The sequence below is a fragment of the Mustela nigripes genome, chromosome 3 (genome assembly GCF_022355385.1).
Source record: "Mustela nigripes isolate SB6536 chromosome 3, MUSNIG.SB6536, whole genome shotgun sequence".
Taxonomy (NCBI): domain Eukaryota; kingdom Metazoa; phylum Chordata; class Mammalia; order Carnivora; family Mustelidae; genus Mustela; species Mustela nigripes.
The window spans coordinates 156,011,316-156,032,229 of NC_081559.1; the positions used below are offsets into that span (position 1 = coordinate 156,011,316).

Consider the following 20,914-nt stretch of genomic DNA (forward strand, 5'->3'; position numbering starts at 1 on the left):
TTACTACTACACAATATTCCTTAAATTTTCATTTAGCTTACACATTTAAGGCTGGTGCATACAAGTGAGTTCTAAGGCCACACTGACCTGGGATTAGATCCAGTTTCCACCACTAACCAGCACTGTGCTCTTGGGAAGTATTTAACTTTTATAGGACTATGTCCCCCACCCCCAGTGGGGATAATATATTTGTCTTAGGATTGTCAAGAGGAATAAGTGAAATAATTATATAGAGCATTTAGTAAAATGTCTAACCCATAGTAATCAATAAATTATTCATTATTATTATTACCAGAAAGTGCAAAAATTAAGTGACTTCCATACCACCAGAAGCCAAATCAATAGGAGCATCTGACTAGAATTTCTAGATGGCTGATTCTCAAGCCAGAGCTCTGACAGTCACACTACAATAATACTGACTTCATATTTGCCCAATTAATATTAAGGCTCTGGATCCCTTGGGATAGGCACAAATGTATTGCAAGCATTATTTTTTAAAAGCAAATTCCTTCCTAAGCCCAGAATTATACCAGCCCTCTGGATGTCCCCCTAACACATGACACCAACTTTCTTTCCGATGGATGACAGAAGTGGTGTTTCCATGGCAATAGTTCTCATAAGAAGCAATTACATGTGATTTCTCTCTAAGCTCTGAAATTCCCTTCCTTTGTGGAGCTTCAAAGAAAAAAAAAGAAGCTGTCTACTATTTGTTTCTCTCAGATGATACTATTAAATATATACATGGAGGAGTGTAACCATGAGAGTTGTTCCCCAGTGCAATTAGTGGAAATGGTCTCTAGTCTAGGCCAAGACAGTAACCAAAGCCATTGAGTCCCTTTGCTTAACGCTGACTGGAACTGAATCATTGGAGATCTCACTGAGGAGCTTTTGTGCAGCACAAGGCAGGATGATTTGAATTCTCATCTAGCCATGCTGCTAACAGTTTGTGGATTCAGGAGCGAGGGAAGACAAGAAATGCCAAAGAAGGTTTACTCTGCTACAGAGAGAATCAATAAGTCTCATTAAGTCACACGTGGGTATCTTTAAAATGGTCTCCTATGATTAGATTCTCATTATTTCTCCCTTTCTATTTGAATAGTAACATTCTAGAGTCACTGTCTCATCAAATGTCAAATTATTCTTACATCTGCAAACACTTTTTTTTCTAAAATTTTATTTATTTATTTAAGAGAGAGCTAGTGAGCAGGTGTGGGAGGGGCAAAGGAAGAAGGAGAGAATCTCTCAAGTAGACTTCCGGCTGAGCACAGAACCCAACTCAGGACTCCCATCTCACTACCCATGAGACCATGACCTGAGCTGAAATCAAGAGTCAACACTTAACCAAATGAGCCACCCTGGTACCCCTGCAAATACTTTCTAACCAGGGATCTCCAAAGGCTTTTCCACACTTTGGAGATGAGCTTACTGCATGGAAACTAAATATGGAGGTGATTGAGTTCTAGGACTAGGAAGGTAATTAACAGGGTTTGCCTCCCAAACTAATCTCATTAGACTAGAGAAGTTTATAACCAAAACTCGGGCTATTTATCTCAGTCCCATCCCAGCACACAGGCAACAGAGTCTTCTTGATTGCTCAGTATGTTTTTTAAGGTTCTAGTTCTCCACAGTTAGTAGTAGGTCCTAGTGTATGGAAACAGATGAACATCAGTGTTCTTTGGCATCTGGCCAAACTTCTCAGTCATATAGTGCTTTCTTAATTATCTTTGAAGAGTATACCACACCTATGAATTTTGTCTCCAGTAACAATATGGCAATCTAGAAGCAATTCTTCCAGCACCTTCATTACAAAGTCCTGGAACTCATCAAATGGCTTCTTCCTGTCCCACATTTCCCCTTGTTTCCATAGAAAATGTTAGATACCATTGGCCACTCCTTCCTTCAAGTTCCTAACCAGTTGCTGGCAGTCTATAGGCTAGACCCCATGGCATCAGGACAGAAGCAGGCTTAGCATTCAAGGAACAGCAAGGGGCACTGTAGGAATGAAGTGTAGTTGGTGAGGGAGAGATGAGGTCATAAAGATAATGGTGCCAGAATATGTCAAACTGTAGGCCATTGTTAGGACTTTGACTTTTTCTTTTTTAAAGATTTTATTTATTTATTTGACAGAGAACTAGGAGAACACAAGTAGGCAGAACGCCAGGCAGAGGGAGAGGGAGAAGCAGGCTCTCCGTTGAGCAGGGAGCCCGAGGCGGGACTCAATCTCGGGACCCAGGATCATGACCTGAACTGAAGGCGGACGCTTAAACGACTGAGACACCCGAGGCGCCCAGGACTTTGACTTCTATTCTCAGGAACAATGATAAGGTTTAGAAGGAAAAGTTTGGTAATTTACCAAATGATTAAAAATGGATGCCCCAGTGTTAACTACAATGTCTCCCTCACCCTGGGTATTGTCACAGGGGCTTCCACAGACACCACCTGGCACTATAGCCTTGAGTCAAAAGTTTAGAGAGGCCCAGAGTCTGCTCTTATAAATTAGCCCACAGACTGGAATCTAAACAGGAGCTTTGGCCCCACACATCACCTCTTTCTTGCTTTCTTAGTCTTGCCTACTCATCCTTCTTTCCCTACTCTCAGCTCCATAGGCTTCTCATCAACGATGAGAGGAAGCACAAGAGGGGCTGCTCTGTGGGATGAGCAAAGTCCCTTAGTCTAGCTGAAATGCCAGTGCCCTGGTGTCCCTGTGAGCTATCTTAACCTAACTTTGTCTCTGAGTATAGAGAGCATAAAGGTCAGGAAGAAAGAAAAACATGGCACCCACAGCGGACTTCATGCGACCTTTCTTGCTAGTCCCTGAATTAGAGACTGTTTTCCAAAGCCAATCCAGGAGGAAAAGATGGCTACATCTCCCTCCTGACCCTGTTTAATGAGGCTTTATGAAGAAAACACAAAGCTGCTCCTTAATGGTTTTCCCCTACAGTAGAGGATCTGAGTGGGTAAAGTGAGAAAGACAAAAGAAACTGGTTTCATATAATAAAGCTAGCAGTGTCTGCTCAATCAGTGATTGAATTTTAAAATATGAACAGATTCAGAAGAGAAGGGTTAATGTGACACCCTGCTGCAACGGTTATTGCTAACAGTAGAAAATAGTCCTTAACATTTCCAAGTGCTGGTACAAGCCACAGGCTGTTAGTATTACTGCTGTTCTCGTTATGACAGATTAAATAGCCATCATATAAATAATCACACTCCGTCCAAAACTTGAAAATTCAACAATGCCTAAAAAGAAAAAAAACGCAGCTTATATGTACGTCGGCCTTTTTTTTTTTTTTTCCTACAGTTTATTGGATACCACATTCCCACCCTCCCTAGTTACTTACCGAATGGCTCTACATCTGTTGATGTTCATTAAGATTGTGCAGACTACCCATGATTAGGGGGCTGTGCTTCTTCCCCATCATTCCAGTGAAGAGAGCCCCAACTGATGTAACCCCTGGCCTCCCTCTGCCCCTTTACTCGCCAGAGCCCTTGGGGGAAGGACTGACTTACCTCTTCAGTACCTTTGTCAGGAAGAGCTCCACCTTGGCATATGACTAGTTCTAGCCAATGGGATGGAAGTAAAAGTGGGTGTGCAATTTCAAGGCTAGGCCCTTAGGCAAAGGCAGGCTTATCTCCTTCTGGTCTGCTGAAGTGCAGAAAGGATTGCTAGAATAAGTCTGCAAGTTGCAAGTTGCCTAGGCTAGGCACCTATCCTGCAAGGTGGAAGCTGCCTAGTAAGAACAGAGGAATAGCAGAGAAGCTGGGAGCCTGGGTTGTTAGTGACTAAAATTAGCACACCAGCCTACATGGCCAACCCAGACTTTTACTTAAGAAATAAAGCTAAGTATAATACCCTCTAGTTTCATCCACGTCGTTGCAAAGGGCAAGATAAAAATACATTATATGTTCATAAATTTTTTTTAAATTAATTTTTAAAAAGAGGGGGCAATATTTAAAAAAGAAAGAAAGCTATGCCAGGGCTATGCCAGGGCCCTTGGGTGGTTCAGTTGGTTAAGCAACAGACTCTTAATTTCAGCTCATGATCTCAGGTTTGTGAGATCAAGCCCCACATTGGGCTCTACACTCAGCACAGAGTCTGTCTGAGATTCTCCCTCTACCTCTGCCCCTTTCCCCGGCCTAGGAAATAATATATATATATCTTAAGATATAGATATATATATATATATCTTAAAAAAAAATACTCAGAAAATGTCTTCAGTATTTTGTTGGCATTTCCTCAAAAAATAAAAATAAAGGAGTTGTTTGTTTTGGCCTGCTTTGTTGAATTTTCTCTATCTTTGTACTCAAAAAGGGATTTATGGGTATTATTAATAATCTAAAAAATTTCTTTACAAAGATTAAATTATACTTAACACTTCAGGTTTTCAAGTAAGTATAACAAACCCCAACAAATTGTTCTATGTCAGTAAGGATTATTCTTCCCCAGTTTTTGTTTGTTGGTTTGTTTTTGTTTTTAACTGTGAAGTTATATTCTGAATCGGTATTGATTTTGTGGACAATGAAGAATCTCAGGGATGAAAGTTTGTAATGGTGTGAAGCAACAGGCTAGCTATAGAAGAATGCCACAGGAAACTAGTCTAAACCAAAAAAATCCTGTAGTGTACAAGGCAAGAGGAAAATAACATCCCTTTGAGTCCTTCCTTCAACAAGAATAGCCTCGTCTACAAACCCCTCTAGGACCCAATAGCTTAATTTGGGACAAACTCGGAGAAACAGTGCCATCTGCTGATTATATATACTATTTGCTACAAATCACAGAATTTCAGTCTTGCCAATATACTACAATATTAAATTGCCCAGGCATTGTGACGTACCCAGGACTGCACCACTCAGAGAACAACAGCAGGGTTTTTTGACTTGTGCCATTATCGTGCGCCCTGCTAAATGGACAAACAGGCTGTTGGCAAGTTGAATTCTGCTGATCGGAGCTGCTTGCATTTTAATTCATCGGTGGTGATCTGGCCCTAACGAGAGTATGGTTAAAATGTATTCATATTATCGTTTAAAACCATAACATTTTCACATGAAGATGTGTCAAACGTTTATTTGTGTCATTAGAAGTGATTAAATATGTGACTCAAGCCATACCCATCGCACGGAGAGATTTTGTCAGTTCCTGCAGCAGTTAGAAATCATGGAAGGGGAAAAAAATCACGGAAGCAAAAAAAGAAGTCTAGAGCAGCCAGCAGGCAAGAAAACCTGCTGGCTCTGGCTTTCATGAGGGTCCAGCATGGCCCCGGGTTCAGCTTAATGAACACCTTGGAATTGAGATCTAAGAGCAAGAAACCTGATCATGGTAGTTAAGGAAGAAAAATAAGTGAAATATCCCATTCATTCATTCATTCATTCATTCATTCTATTTAAAGGTAGCAGTTTTAGGGGCAACTGGGCAGCTCTATCGGTTAAGCATCTGTCCTCAGATCGGGTTCCTTGCTCAGTAGGGAGTCTGCTTCTCCTTCTCCCTCTGCTGTTCCCCCTGCTTGTGTGCTCTCTTTCTCTCTCTCAAATAAGTAAAATCTTAAAAAATAATAATAATAAATAAAAGTAGCTGTTTTGTGCCAAAGACCATAGAAGGTAATGTGATTCTAGAATGGGTAAAATAAACCTTGGTCTTCAAAGAATTCAGCCTAGTGGAAGAAGGAGCCAGGTAAATAGTTAAAGACCATATGTGTAAGTGCTCTATCACAGCGCTATGGACAGGGAGCACAGAGGAGGGGAAAAGAATGAAATTCTTTTTTTTTTTAAAGGTTTTATTTACTTATTTGACAGACAGATCACAAGTAGGCAGAGAGGCAGGCAGAGAGAGAGGGGGAGAAGCAGGTTCCCTACCAAGCAGAGAACCTGATGCGAGGCTCAATCCGAGGACCCTGGGATCCTGACCTGAGCTGAAGGCAGAGGCTTCAACCCACTGAGCCACCCAGGCCAAGAGTGAAATTCTTATAAATCAAGCATCTGCCACACAAAAGGTGCTTTATACACGCAACCCAGGTGTTAATGGGGTGCCCCTTTAACACCTAAATTAAATAAGTTTGAACCCCCCACAAACTCTGGCCTGTCAAAGTCCGAAGCCCTCCTCAATTGCCCTCCTAAATTACCATCCTCTGCTTCTCAGTGTCAGAGCTCCTGTGTCACACTTGCTGCCTTTGTCCCACAGCACAAGGATTTGCTCACAGAACTCTGCCTCTTCCCAACATTTCAGCAAGATTTCATGGTGGGAAAGAGATGAAGGGAGGGCTACGTCCAGCATCTGTAGCAAACAACTGCACGGAGAACAACTGTTATTCAAATACCCTCCAATTCTGCCACTGGGAGCTTTTCTTATCTAACCCAGTCCCAGCTTCCCTCTGTAATTTTTTTTTCCTCTTCACCTCCCTCAGATTGCCTTTAAAATTCCAAATTTTTCTCCCTCATTACACTTGTTTGACTGCAACCAATACCCAAGGCTCACGCTCTCCCATCCAGGTTTTAATAAGGTGTTTTTCCAAATAAAGTCTAAGAGGAATTCTGATATAAGCAGTCCAGGTAGTATTTCTCTATCTCACCAACCATACTTTATTTCACTTAGGTCTCACAACTACCCTCGGACATATCACTGAACAGATGAGAAAACTCAGCTCATCTAAGAATACTAATAGTGTCTCATAGGTTGCTAACATATACAAAGCTCTTCGCATTTAGAACACAGCAACAAGCACTGAATAAATAAATGTTAGCCATCATGCACCCCTACAATATTTAGTTGCTTTATCTATTTTCTATCTACACTTACTACCTAAGTAGTATCATCCAGTCTCATGACTTCATTAAATATCATCTGTATATTGACAAAATCCCAAATTTATCACTAGCTCTGACCAATGCTTCTGAACCCATTTCTTTTATGGAGCTGCTTATCTGGCATCTCTCCCCATCAAATGTGACATAACCAACAGTGAACCTCAGATCTTCCCCTATAAACCTTTTTTCTCAGTCTTCCCATCACACTAACTGGCAATACCATTCCTCCTTTGGCTCAGGCCAAAAATCTTAGGAGTCACTCTTGATTTCTCTGTTTTTTCTTATACCTTGGATTCAGTCCACTCAGAAATCTTGTTGGCTCTGCCTTCAAAACTATGGAGAACACAACAATTCCTTCACACTTCACTGCTACCACCTGGTCTAAATCACCACCACCTCTTAACAAGATTATCCCAATAATCTCATATAATAACTCATACAATAACTCATATCCTTTCTCCCACCCGTGCTCTACCAGTTTGTTCCACCACAGCAATTCAGATATGTCTTTCCCCAGCTGAAATCCCAGTGGTGGTTTTTCCATCTCCCTCAGAGTCAAAGCTAGAGCTCCCAAGGCCATCTTCAGCGCCCTCTAACATTTGAATTGCCCCACCACCTCTTTGACCTCATTTATTACTATTCTTCTTAATGTCTCCACAACAGCCTCTCCGGTGGCTTCTCTAACATGTCACACACTCCATCTATCTCAAGGCCTTTGCACCTGAAGCTCCTTCTGTCTGGAACATTTTTCCAAGAGAATGTCACTTTTCCAAGAGAACCCCTCACTTTTTTCAGGTCTCTGCATAAACAGAACCCATACAAATAGCAATCACAGACCCACTTTAATATCTCTCCCTTGTTCTACTTATTCTTCACAGCACTTCTCATCACGTGCTATATTGCATATGTATTGCTCTGTGTGTGCTAGAATTAAAGCGCCAGGGCAGAGACTGCCTGTTTTATTCATCGTCGTACATACAACCTGTAAGACAATGCCTGAGATGTGCTAGCTACTCAGTAAATACTTGTGGAATGACAAATGGATATAACCCATTTAATCAAAATTAAAGAAGGCAAGAGATTCAATAAGGAAGTGTTCACCAATATCTAATATGATAAAAAGCCAAGATAAAGACTGAAGAGTTCACTGCATTTATCATTTTGGAAATCATTGGGATGGAGGCCTTGAGTGCTGGGGGAGGGAGGCCAGTGGCTTTGGGTTGACAATGACCAGGAAGAAGGAAATGAAGACATCAAGAAGAGAACTCTCTTCTAGAAACGGATAGTGGGGATGATTGCACAACTCTGTAAATATACGAATGGTAATTCTTTCTGCCTTCATGGGGTATGAAGAAAAACTTACACGATTTTTTAAACTTTCATGTTATTAGTTCATCTAATTAAATGACTTTTTGTCTCATAAGTATTTACAATTGAATGCTGTCAATTATAATTATTAAAATGCTTTTCTCCAGTGATACTCCAGAAATAGTGTCTTGGGTCAGCTTCCCTGGAACACATGTGGAGGCAGACCTTCTTGCAAGGAATTTATTAGTAAGTGCTCTTCAGGACAACGCCTTTGAGGGAGTGAGGGAAGCACGACTAAACAGGGAGGGCAGCTGCACCACAATGAAATGAGAGCAAAGGCCTCAGCTGAAGAGCTCTGGAGCTGGGCCTTTCCATCCTGCATCGATAAAGCACTGGATTCAGCTGAATCCAGGGAGGGAGCATCACCTCAAGTGGGGCAGCTTTTTTCAGCTCAGGGCTATACTTAGGCAGGGATTTGGCTAGGAGAAGTGGCAGATAGCTAGGGAAATGGATAATCTGGAAATCCAAACAGCACCCTCTATCATCCACTACAATTTAAGGTAAACAATAAAGCTACTAGTCCCTAGCATATTTTTTAAGGATTTCACACCTGAGAATAATATCATAGATATTGAAAGTTGTTTTATATGTAAAGCCTCATAGATAAGGCCTATACATAGGGCCAAGGAACACCATTTTTGCTTATTATTAGTTGAGTTCTTCCTCACTGACAATTTGGTCCCAGACTGCCTGTTCATGAATCCTAGATGTGGAACTGCCCAGTATGGTGCTAGAAAACTGAAGAATTCAGATTTGCTGATATATAATTGAGTCTTCATTCATTCATTCATATTCAGTCTAAAAGAAATTTCCCAAATGGAAGCAGAAGCTGATTACAGTCTTTGTAGACTTCAGCTTTCTAAAGCTCATTTTGTACATTAAAACTTCCTTTTTAGGTCAAAAATCACTACAGACAACTGTTGACATGATGGTAGCCCAAACATTCCCTATTCAGAGTGCAAACGATGTCTGGTGGACACAGCTTTATGGACTGCCTGTCAGTCCCCATGAGTCTGAGGTTTCAGATTACGAACTAGTGTTCTGAAGCATCTCCTTCGTCTCCTGCCCCAGCCTGCTGACCATTCTCACTCAAACTGCCCTGCAGCAACTCTTCCACTCAGCCTCTGCTAGTCTGATCTCTTTCTCCCTTGAGCTACAGTTGAAACTGATCTCACACATCTATGTCTAATATTCCTAAGTAGATTGGATTTCCCAAAGACAGGGACTAGGTATTTTACCTTTTTATATTCCTTATGAAAATTCCTTAATGGATATTTAATAAAAGTGCATTAATTATGAAATACTAATGAATAACTATATGATGGCAGAATTATGTTTTTAATGTTTCAACATTGAAGAACACATACAAAAAAATTAAACAACTCAAGTTTAGGCTGTATCAAAACTATGATACATTTTGCAACAAAACATATTATAATTTAAATAATTCTAGTTTTCAAAAGTTATATTTAATTACTATGTTAACTTTTTTAAAGAAGGGAGCAAGGGAAGGTCATGAAGTAATCTTTCCTTATATAGCAGTACTTTGATTGGTTATATTCTGAAAAAAGAAGGAGACATTTTCTCTTATTCTTTCAAGAAAAGGATCTGCAAGATTTAAATGATCTCCAGAAAAATGTTTCCATTGTTTCAGCTGCGACATGGAGAGAGGTTTCAGAGAGTTGGGCTTCTGATGTGGACCAAGCTGACAATTTCTAGAGATAGGGAATTTTTCCAGTGAATCACCTGTAGTAAGTAAAACAATGAGAAAATCCTTAGGTCAATCAATACTTTACTATAAACAATACTTTTTTATTTTATTACATAATGAGTTTATATGATTTATTACATTTTGGTCTCTGACTTCAAGGAACTTGTGATCTAGTGAGAGATGCATTAAACATCCAAATAATCATCCAAACAGATGTACTGCAGGTCCACAATCCCTTATCTAAAACCTTTGGGGCCAGATATGTTTCTCAATTCAGAATATAATTAGAATAATCTGGGACAGCACTCCATAATCAAACTCATTAATGTTTTGCAGCAAGTCACATGAATAGTCATGAAATGGGTTAATGACTACTGATAAATTCCCATCGATTTAGGTAAGGTTTTTGCCACCAAACAAATCTGTTGCAAATTTATGAAGAAAAGAACAACTTTTGGTTTTTCTAGATTTCAAAATTGAAGACAAGGGACTGTGGAATTGTGTTACAAATAGTGGTAAGGTTATGGAATTAAAATACAGGGAACTCAGCACATATCAGAAAAACTGACTTGTTTTATTAATATATGAAGGATTAGAAGGCAAGAACCAGATGGGGAAAGGAGGTAAAGCATTTCAGGAGAAGGACCTGCAAAGGTTACAGTCAAGGAACGGACAGGAGCCCAGTGCAACTAGAGCCCAGAGAGCAAAGACGAAGCTCAATAGTAAAGCGTGAGGTGTGTGTTCAAGGGCTGGAGAATGCAAAACACTGTGAGCAAATCAAGAATGGCAGAAGCGAGTAGTTACTCCGTAATCCATATCTTTTTCCTCTAGGGCACTTAGCCACATTTCCCAGTCTCCCCTACAGTTAGATGCAACCACTGAGTCTGGCCTATGGAATGTGGCTAGACATGCTCTGTGTCACTTCTAGGTCTGGCCTAGAAAAATCCCCCACACCATGTGGTTTTCTACCTTTTCTCTTCTCTTACCTGCTGGCTCCAAGAGACAGGGATCCCAGCAAGGAACTCTAAGGCCTAAGGGTATGGTAGAACCCAAAGAGGAGGAAGCCTGGATCACCAAATCACCTTAGAGAAAGTTGTGCCCTACGTTACTATTATGTGCCCTTCTACATGAGAAATATACTTCTACTGTGGTAGGCCACTGTGCTTTTTGAGTTTATAGCACTTAACCCCACCCTAACTAACCACTTTAAAGATTTTAGTCTCTAGTCTTAAGAGCAATGGAAGCTCTTGAAAGGTTTGTTTTGAAACATTTTACTCATGGGAAATGTCAAATATAAAAGTTAACAAGATAGAAATGTATGTACCCCACCTCAGGAACTATCAACTAATAGCCAATTTTGTTTTATTTAAACTCTGCTATCTCTACTTCCATATTATTATTATGAAATAAATATGTAGTATATATCAGCTGTAAATATTTTACTTTGCATTTCTAAAAGATAAAGACTTCATTTTAAATTTTATCACGCTTTAAAAAACTGTTTTTCCTTAATATCTAAATCCTGTCAATGTACAAAATCATTGAGATCATAAGAGATGACAACGCTACTTTAAGAATCAAGAAGATAGTAGGATAATACCTTCAAAGTACAAACAAAACAAAAGCAAAAACAAAAAATCCTATTGACTAGAATTGTACACCTAGAAAAGACAGCATTTGAGAGAGAGGAAAAAGCAAATACACTTTGAAAAATCAAAGATTGAGAGTGAACCACTAGTAGGCCTTTGCTGGAAAAAAACAGAACATGAAAAGACAGAAGTGAATCAAAGTATGTCATTAATTATAATAAATGTAAACAGACTAAATGCTCTAGTTGAAACATGAGACTGGAAAAAAGAAAGTCCATCTTTATGCTATTAACAAGAGAAATAATTAAAACATAAGGACACAGACATACTTAAGACAAAAGAAGGGGAAAGATACACCAGACAAATACCATAAAGAAAGCCAGTATAATATACAAACTTAAGATAAATGAAAGCAAAAGGTATTAAGGATAAAGAAATCACTACCTATTAATAAAATAAACCATAATAAAAAAAATTCACAAAGAAGATACAAAGTATGCAGAACAAATATTGATAGATTAGCAAGAAACTTTGATAGATCCACTGTCATACTGTAAGATTTTAACATATATCTTTCAATTACAGATATATCTAATAACAAATTAGGTTATTAATAGAAAACTGGGCAAATGATATTAACAGATGGTTCATATAAAGGAAGGTTCTTAAATATAAGAAAAAATGCTCAACTTCACTCATAAGAGGAAAGCAAATTAAAACTAGACCAATGCATTATTTTTTTACTATCAGATAGAAAAATTCAAACATTTGATAACGTACTCAACTGACAAAACTGTGGAGAAATAACCATTTTAGTCTATTGTTGGTGGGGTATAAAGGATACAACCCCCAAGGGAGGGCACCCATGATGAGCCCTGGGTATTGTATGTAAGTAGTGAATCACTAAATTCTACTCCTGAAATCAGTATTACCCTATATGTTAACTAACTAGAATGTAAATTAAAAATTGATACCAAAAAAAAATAATAATAATAAAGGATACAACCCCCAGTGGAGAGCATTTTGGCACTATCTGTTAAAATTACAAATATACACATTCTGTGACCCAACAACACTGTTAATTTACCTTACAGATATACTTAAACATATGGAAAAAGATATATGAATAAAGATATATGCTGACTGGAAATAACTTAATTAGTATACCTAATTATACCTATAATTATACCTAATTATACCTGTGGGGGACAGGTAAATAAATTATGGTATATAAATACAATGAAGGATTATAAAGGGAAAAAAAAGAATGAGAAATTTTCTATAATGATATGGAAAGATCTCAAGTATACTATTAAGTGAAAAAGCTACAAAACTATACCTATTCCCTATGCTACCCTTTATTGGTGGGAAAAGTAGGTAAGAATACATATTCAGAGTTCCTTGCATGAGCATAAAAACACATCTAGAAGGATACACAAAATACTAATAATGGTTATTAGATAAAAGGGCTAGAAATTAGGCAGATGAGAGCAATGTAGAAGGTTTTTTTTACCATACACATTTTATAAACAGTTGAACCACTAAATATATTAGCAATTTATAAGCTAAAATTGTAAATTTTTAAATCTGTAAAATAAGAAAAAATTTATTTGGCATCAGAAAATGTGACTAATATGGCATAACTCCAAACTAAGTAATTGAGAGAATACAAATGGTTTTCATGCACAAAAGAAACATTTATGGGGTGCCTGGGTGGCTCAGCCAGTTGGTTAAACATTTCACTCTCGATTTCAGGTTAGGTCACGATCTCAGAGTCGTGAGAGGGCTCCTCACTCAGTGTGGAGTCTGCTTGAGATTCTCTCTCTCTTTCTACCCCTGCTCCTTCTCGCCCCCTCACACATTCTCTCTCTGTCCCTCTCTAAAATAAATAAAATCTTTAAAAAAAAAAAAAAGAAAGAAACATTTACAAACTGACCACAGACCATGTCTCTATAGTTACCATATTTCTCACTACTCTGTAGTAGCTAGAACACAATAACAAAAACTAAAACACATTTAAAACATACTTTTAAGTAATGCATGAGTCAAAGAAGAGATCATGATGAAAAATAGAAAACACTTAGAACTGCATATCAAAGTAATGAGATTCAACTTAGAGGAAAATGTACAGCCTTAAATACCTATTGTAGAAAAGAAGACTGAAAATCATCAAACTAAGCACTCAAGTTGAACAATAAGAAAAAGAACATTAGAGTATATACAAGGAAAATGAAAAGAAAATAAGAGCAGAAATTATTAAAATAGAAAAAGCATATGAATCAAATGTTGACTTGTATAAAATATGAATTCTTCCACCTCAGTCTACCTTCTTAAACCATTTTTCTTTTAAGATTTTATTTATTTATCTGAGAGAGACAGAGAGAGGAAGCATGAGCAGAGAAGGAGAAGCAGACCCCCTGCTGAGTAGGAAGCCCACCACAGAGCTCGATCCCAGAACCATAGGATCATGATCTGAGCCGAAGGCAGATGCTTAACCCACTGAGCTACCCAGGCGCCCCCTTCTTTAACCTTTTCAATGCAATTTACCAAGTGACTTTCAGGTACTAGTGACTACTTGCTCAAGTCCTATTCCCAATCCAGTTCCTATCTGAACAGTGTCAACTCTGGAGGGTTGGTGAACTTAGCCTCACTTGAGCAGCACTAGGAGTTTCTCAAGTAATGAGAAGTTCCATGTTAACTGCCTCAGAAAGGATGACCCCATTACGAATGAGTTCTACACAAAATTAACACACAGTAGGATTTTGTCAGGTGAAAGAGAAATAAGGATTAAGAACATTTTTGTTAATTCCAAAGTCATTATACCAGGTTTTGAAAGATTCTCCTAAACAAGTTAAATTGTTTACAACTAACTGAGAAGCAGCTAAATTGAGATAAATAATAAGGTTCTACTTAATATTTTCTCAAATACCCATCTGGCAGTAGGGTGCCTGGGTGTTTCAGTTGGTTAAGCAACAGCCTTCAGTTCAGGTTATGATCTTGGAGTCAGAGGACTGAGTCCCACATCAGGCTCCCAGCTCAGCAGGGAGTCTGCTCCTCCCTCGGACTCTCCCCACCGCCCATGCTCTCTGTCTCTCTCAAATAAATAAATAATTTTTTTTCAAATAAATAAAATCTTAAAAAAAAAAATACCCATCTGACAAGTACCCTATGACATGAGGAAAAAAAGAAAACTAACAAATGCCAATGGTAAATATTTTAATTACTCTGTATTTAAATGTTTTCAAATGCCAAAGAGAAAGAAATTAACTTCACCATCATAACACAATTAAAATACAACTAACCTGTACCTTCTTTGTCTCCTGTACATTCACAGTCAAGCAGGTCATGAGTAACACAATGTGAACTTTCATGTAAGGTGAACAAATTTTTTAGCTCCTCTACTGAAAACTGGATATGTTCAGATGTCTTGGTTAGGTCTACGACTGCCCCAGAAAGATCCTGCTTACTGATCTGTCTTTGATAAATCTTTTCTTCTATTGTACCTAAAGAGAAAGCATTGATTCTCCTTCAGATCTTTAAGTCTGTTAGTTTTGTAAGGTAAAACATGTTAGCATACTAGTTAATAAATAATATTCCTGATCTCAAAGCACAGATTAACCCCCCAAAAAATTTTTGTCTGATTATTCAAGGAGACTACATTTTTTTTCCACACTGAAGGGTTATTACCTGTGGTTAGGAGTCTGTAAATATGTACAGGATGTTTCTGACCATCTCTCCATACTCTAGACATCGCCTGTAGAAAATAAAGAGAGAATTCAGAGAGTACAGTAGGAACCAATAACCCTGTCCACATAAACAATATGTATTAAGACACCTAAGATTAGGAATTCTAGATCTTACTTAAAGCTTCAGAAAGCAAAGCCCAGCATACCCAAGCATTCCCCACCTCACATTTTTCTCCTGAGATAAAGAAAGGGATGGGTAAACACACACTATCATACTGTAAAATAGTTGCAGGGTGTCTCACACAACAGTGAGAGCATCTCTCTGCATCAAAGACTAGGACAGCAAGTGTGGACAGCAAGAATGCAAAGAACCAATTATAGCGTGGATGTGGAGGGTTTCTTCCCAGTCCAAGTAGTTACTGACTTAATCCTAAGGAATCCCTAGGATACCTAATCAATTCAGGCTATCGGTAGATTCCTGTGGTTTCACAATTTATTAGTGATAGTGTAGAGAGCTAGTGTTCAAACCCCACACACTCTAAAGACAAGTCTCACCTTCCACCAGCTCCTGGGGATACACTCTAAGCCCCTGTGATAAGAGCAACTTAGTCAGTCACACTGGTACTCCAACCTCCAACAAAATCTCTGGACACAAAGACTTGAGCGAACTTCTCCAGACGGCAGTATTTCGACAGGTATCGTCACTCACGGATGCTGGCAGAATTAAGTATCATCCATACAACATCAGTGAATGACGACAGCTGGAAGCTTGCGCGTCTTGTGTCCTGAAATCCCCATGGGCCTTTTACCTTTACTGATTTTAGACTGTATCCTTTCACTGTAATAAACAATAACTATAAGGATAGCTGTTTTTCTTTGTTCTATGAGTCTTTCTAGTAATCACTGAACCTGAAGGTTGTCTTCGGGTTCCCCAACACAGACACCAAATGAGATGCAAATCCATAGGTAGAAATCTGAAGGTACATGCCGATGGACTGTATTCTAAAGAAAACCAAAAGCTCCTTCTAAAATATTTTCCTACATAAGCTAGCTTAGTATCTTTACTATACCCTACACAAACACTGATAATTGCATCTACAACACATTATTGCCTTTCCCTAGTAGTCATGGGCATCCCAAAGGCCCAACTGTGCAGTGAAGTACAGACAAGAGATACACAGGTTTGGGTCTGAATCCTGGCCCTGCCTCTCATAAGCTATGTGGCTCAGAACAAGCTTCCATCTCTTCATCTGTAAACTAGGTCTAATAATATCCACACTTGCAGGACTATGGTGAAGATTAAATAGATGTAAAGCATTTAGCAGAGTGCCTAAAAGAAAGTAAGGCCCTAACACACAGCAGTTATCACCATCCGCATCATACCTCCTAATCCCCAGCAGGAACAGGATCCCCAGTTTGCATTCTATACTGTTTCTCTAATGCACAAATAGTCATACCTGGATATCAGTGGCTGGATTCCAATCAATGTCATAGAGAATTAAGTGAGATCCTCCAATAAGGTTAAGTCCCACACCACCAGCTTTGGAACTTAACAAAAAAATAAAATCAGAAGAGTATTTACTATTGAAGCCATCAACAATTTTCTGTCTTTCAAAGACTGGTGTTTGTCCATCAAGCCTCGTATAAGTATATCCATGACGCTTGCATACTTCTTGTAGAATATTCAAGGTTTGTGTATAGTTGGATACCAACACCACCCTGGAAATCAAAAAGAAAGAGTCTTTATATACAATTTTAAAGCAATATTGGATTTTTTAACTGAAGGAAAATACTACAGTGATACTATCAGTGATATTTATAAAACATGCAGCAATGACCTTATATAATTAAAACACAGGTTCTCCTTCAAATTCAATTTTTATATCAACATCTAAGAGACTTCCAGCTTTAAAATATGGAATAAAGATGTTTCTGCTTTCTTCACCTCTCTGAAGCCACCCTAAAAACAACAAAATGAGAAAGAGAAATAACATAGCCTTTGATAAAACAAAGAGATACTTTTATGTGAAAACAGAGAGAAATGGAATGGTGACTTGCTTAGGGAGTATAGAAAATGTAAAATCCAAAGAGGGAGATTCTAATTAAAAAAAAAAAAAAAAGCGCAAGTTTATTCACATCGGAGAATCTTAAGACACCTCAGGAGGAAGGAGTTTAGACTACGCTAATATTAGAGCACTGGAACCCATCCACTACTCCCATGTATCCAACAAACTATTCTTTCTCATCTAGTGTGTTTATTCTCTGAAGAAAAAAAACAAAAACAAAAACAAAAAAAAACTGAGACCAGGGGACTCTAGAAGGAAAGGATATAGTAACAGATCAAAATGAACATCTACATACGGAATGGTAAGATTGTAGTTCTCTTTTATTGCCAACTACCAGAATACTTATAGCCTTGGCATCCCTCTCACATCCCACCCCCAAAAAGATGGTACTGGAAGATTCATCTCTGGGATGATTTAAATGACCACAGAGAAAAGGTCCAGCCAGCTCACCGCCTAATTACCCAGGGAGGGCCACCAGTCAACCACCCTGCCCCGATACAGACTGTTCAATTAATGTTTTACTGCATCACACTTAAATATGAACACCAAGAATCAACAACTATTTGAGGTGCGGCTCCAAAATGAAAAATAAAACCAAAAGAAATAAACAGAAAAGAAGAAACCTGTATAAAACAGAGCAATGGAGGAAAGAGGAGACAACTTTAAGAAAATAATTAATATCCTCAAGTAAGAAACAGCATTCACAAGAAGAGGAGGCAATAAAAAAGAACCATCAAGAATCAGAAAGTATCTTAGAAATTTTTTAAATGACAACCAAAATAAAAATTTAACAGGAGAGTTGGAACACAGTAAAAAGAGATGATGCCAGGCAACAGATGAAAAAATGAAAAAGTGATGGAGCACATGGGTGGCTCAGTCAGTAACGTGTCTGTCTTTGGCTCAGGTTGTGATCTCGGAGTCCTGACACTGAGCCCCCACTGCGCTGCCTGCTCAGCAAGGAGTCTGCTTCTCCCTCTTCCTCTGGGCCTCTGCCCTGCTCGTGCTCTCTCTTTAACAAATAAGTAAAATCTTTAAAAAAAAAAAAGTGATATCCATTAGGAGAGAAAAGATAAAAGAATTAGAGAATCAGTTAATGAGGTTCAATATCTGACAAAAATTCCAAAGAAAACAAAAGAAATTGTTTTGAGAGAAAGAAAATATTTCCCAGACATGAAGTCTTCAGATTGAAAGGACCTACTAAAGCACCCAGCTCAATAAGTGAAAAAATGATCCATATTAAGGCACATCAAGATTGTAACTCAAAGCACGAGAAATGAAAAGCTGCTAGAGCTCTCATGAAGAAAATTGGTGGTTGTGGTGGTGCCATGGTGTAGTGATTAGCACTCTGGACTTTGAAAACACAAGTCACATGCAAAGAATGAAAATCAGAAAGGCATCATACTTCTCAACCTGGAAAGCTAGAAGATATGTAAAGTACCCCTTCAAAATTCTAAGAGAACACGATTTCACTTGAGAATTTTACAACTACACGAAGTTGTCAGTCAAGTACTAAGTTTCAGACACACAGGAAGTAAAAACGATTTACCGCCCATCTCTTCTTTCTTAGGAAGCTACTACAGTGAAACCCAGGAAACAGCACTGAGCTGTCAACACACTGGGCGAGCCGGCCGTTGTACTGAGAAACTGGAGGCAGAGGGAGAAAGGAACTGGGGACTTCTGCTTTATTAGGAGCCTTTTAACATCTCAAAAAATAAAATTTTAAACCATAAACCATAAAATAATATAAAAAGTAAAACTAGTATTTATTACAATAACTGAAGTTCAATAATTAAGCAAAAATAAATAAATAAAGTCAAGAATATTTCTTCTACATATATACATTATTAGCAGTAGAAATCTAAAAAAATAAAGCAAATTTTAAAGTTAAAATTTTTTAAATGATCTATGCTAAGAAGGAATGGATAATCCAACATTTTCAATTTGTATTTCTGTACCAGTTGCTTTTTGCTACATAACAAACCATCCCAAAATTCAGTGTCTTCAAATAAAAACAATTTCTTTTATATTTAGCTCACAAACTGTAGTATTAAAAAGAACACCGAGACCCAAAACAGCATCACTTAGGTCAAGACCCCAAGTCAGAAACCAAGACTTAATAACTAACCTAATTACAGTTTTAAGTCCCTCAGGAATGTAACCTTCAACCAGTTTACATGGAATTTCCTGGTCTATACTAGGAAATTTACTGATAGATCCCTTCCCCTCCCCTTGGGATGGCAACCCTGCTTAAATAATGATTCCTTGCTAATAAATTCCTTCCCACCCCCCTTTCTGCCTTCAAAACCTTTCATTAGTTAAGCTCAGCAGAGCTCTCCTCTACTTTCTTGCTAGATGGGATGCTGCCTGACTCATGAATAAAAACCAATTAGATCTTCAAACTTACTTGTTTGAATTTTGTTTTTTTGGGTGGCTCAGTCAGTTGAGTGTCTGACTCTTGGTCTCAGCTCAGGTCTTAATCTCAGGGTCATGAGTTCAAGCCCCATACTAGGTTCCATCCTGTGCATGGAGCCTATTTTTTATATATAAATAAATAAATATATAAATAAATAATAACAGGAGGTTGGCAATTTAGGCTGGACACAGCTAACAGGTTCCTCTGCTAGTTGTGGCTAGGCTGACTCAAGTATCTGCAGTGAGCTGCCTGGTCAACTGGGGACCAGCTGACCTCCTCACCAGGCTAGCCAAAGCTTAGTCACATGGTGACAGAAACGCTCCAGGAACCCAAGGGAGGACGAGCCCCAGTGCACAAAATCTCTGCGAGTTCCTTTTTGTGCTACATTTGCCAACACTGCATGGTCCAATGCAAGTCATACGGCTGAGCTCAGAGTCACAGTGGGAAATCACTCAAAACTATCTAGCAAAGGAACATGGATACATGGAGGAGAACTTAGACCATTTTTGCAATCTACCACAATTCCTATACTATTATTTCAATCATTTTTTCTTCTTTTTCTTCTTCCTCTTCTATTACTGTTACAGAAAGCAGTTAGGCTTTAACAGGCTTTTTAGGTGCCTGGAGGCCAGCAAAGGTTGGAGGGAATGAGGAGGGCGGGTGGTGGTCAAGACATGTTGCCAGGAAAGCTAGTAACCTAGCAACATTCCACAAACAAAGCCACAAGAAGCCAGATCAAACCAGACAGGCCAAAACAAAGAAGGTCTGAGAACCTGACCAGGTAAGGGAGAAATGGTATGAAATCCTGCTCCCAAAGAAACCCCCTCTCCAAATAATAAATGCTCCACCCCTCAGATAACAATTGTCAATAAAAGATAGAAATCCGAATTTCTCCCTTGAGCTCACCCACTTTCACATCTCCAGAGTGAACTCTCACTTTAAAAACTCTTTACTTACATTTTTTAATTTTATTTACATTCAACCACTTTTCATTATTTACACTTTTTTTTTATTTACATTCAACTTTATTTACATTCAACCACTGTGTCTAGACCGTCCCAAATTCTTTTACTGTGACAAGACTGAGAGCCTCTGGTAACGTCCCAGGGTGGGCAAAATGGAGGCTTTAGGGCCTGAAGGTTTCCCCAGTTCACCTGGCAATAGTACAGGGATGAATAACACTATCTAAACATAGTTTTTTCTATATAACTTCACTAAACAGAAAAAAAATTGTGGTTTAATATTTTCCCCCAACAAGTTCTTACAAGGCTAGATGTAGATGG

General features: G+C 38.5%; 1 protein-coding gene across 2 annotated transcripts in view; it reads right to left on the bottom strand.

Moving 5' to 3' along the window:
- Positions 1 to 9,498: 9,498 nt before the first annotated feature.
- The window catches only part of RAD54B (RAD54 homolog B), a 98,016-nt gene continuing 86,600 nt past the window's right edge, over positions 9,499 to 20,914 (bottom strand). The window contains exons 12-15 of one of the 2 annotated variants that reach the window (XM_059394866.1): positions 16,610 to 16,871; positions 15,154 to 15,220; positions 14,775 to 14,969; positions 9,499 to 9,912 (exon numbers count right to left, since the gene is read on the bottom strand). In XM_059394866.1, the coding sequence (XP_059250849.1) occupies positions 9,698 to 9,912; positions 14,775 to 14,969; positions 15,154 to 15,220; positions 16,610 to 16,871 (739 nt within the window). In that variant the 3' untranslated portion in view covers positions 9,499 to 9,697. Of the gene's footprint in view, positions 9,913 to 14,768; positions 14,970 to 15,153; positions 15,221 to 16,609; positions 16,872 to 20,914 lie in introns of both variants that reach the window. The other variant, XM_059394865.1, reaches the window with a different exon arrangement.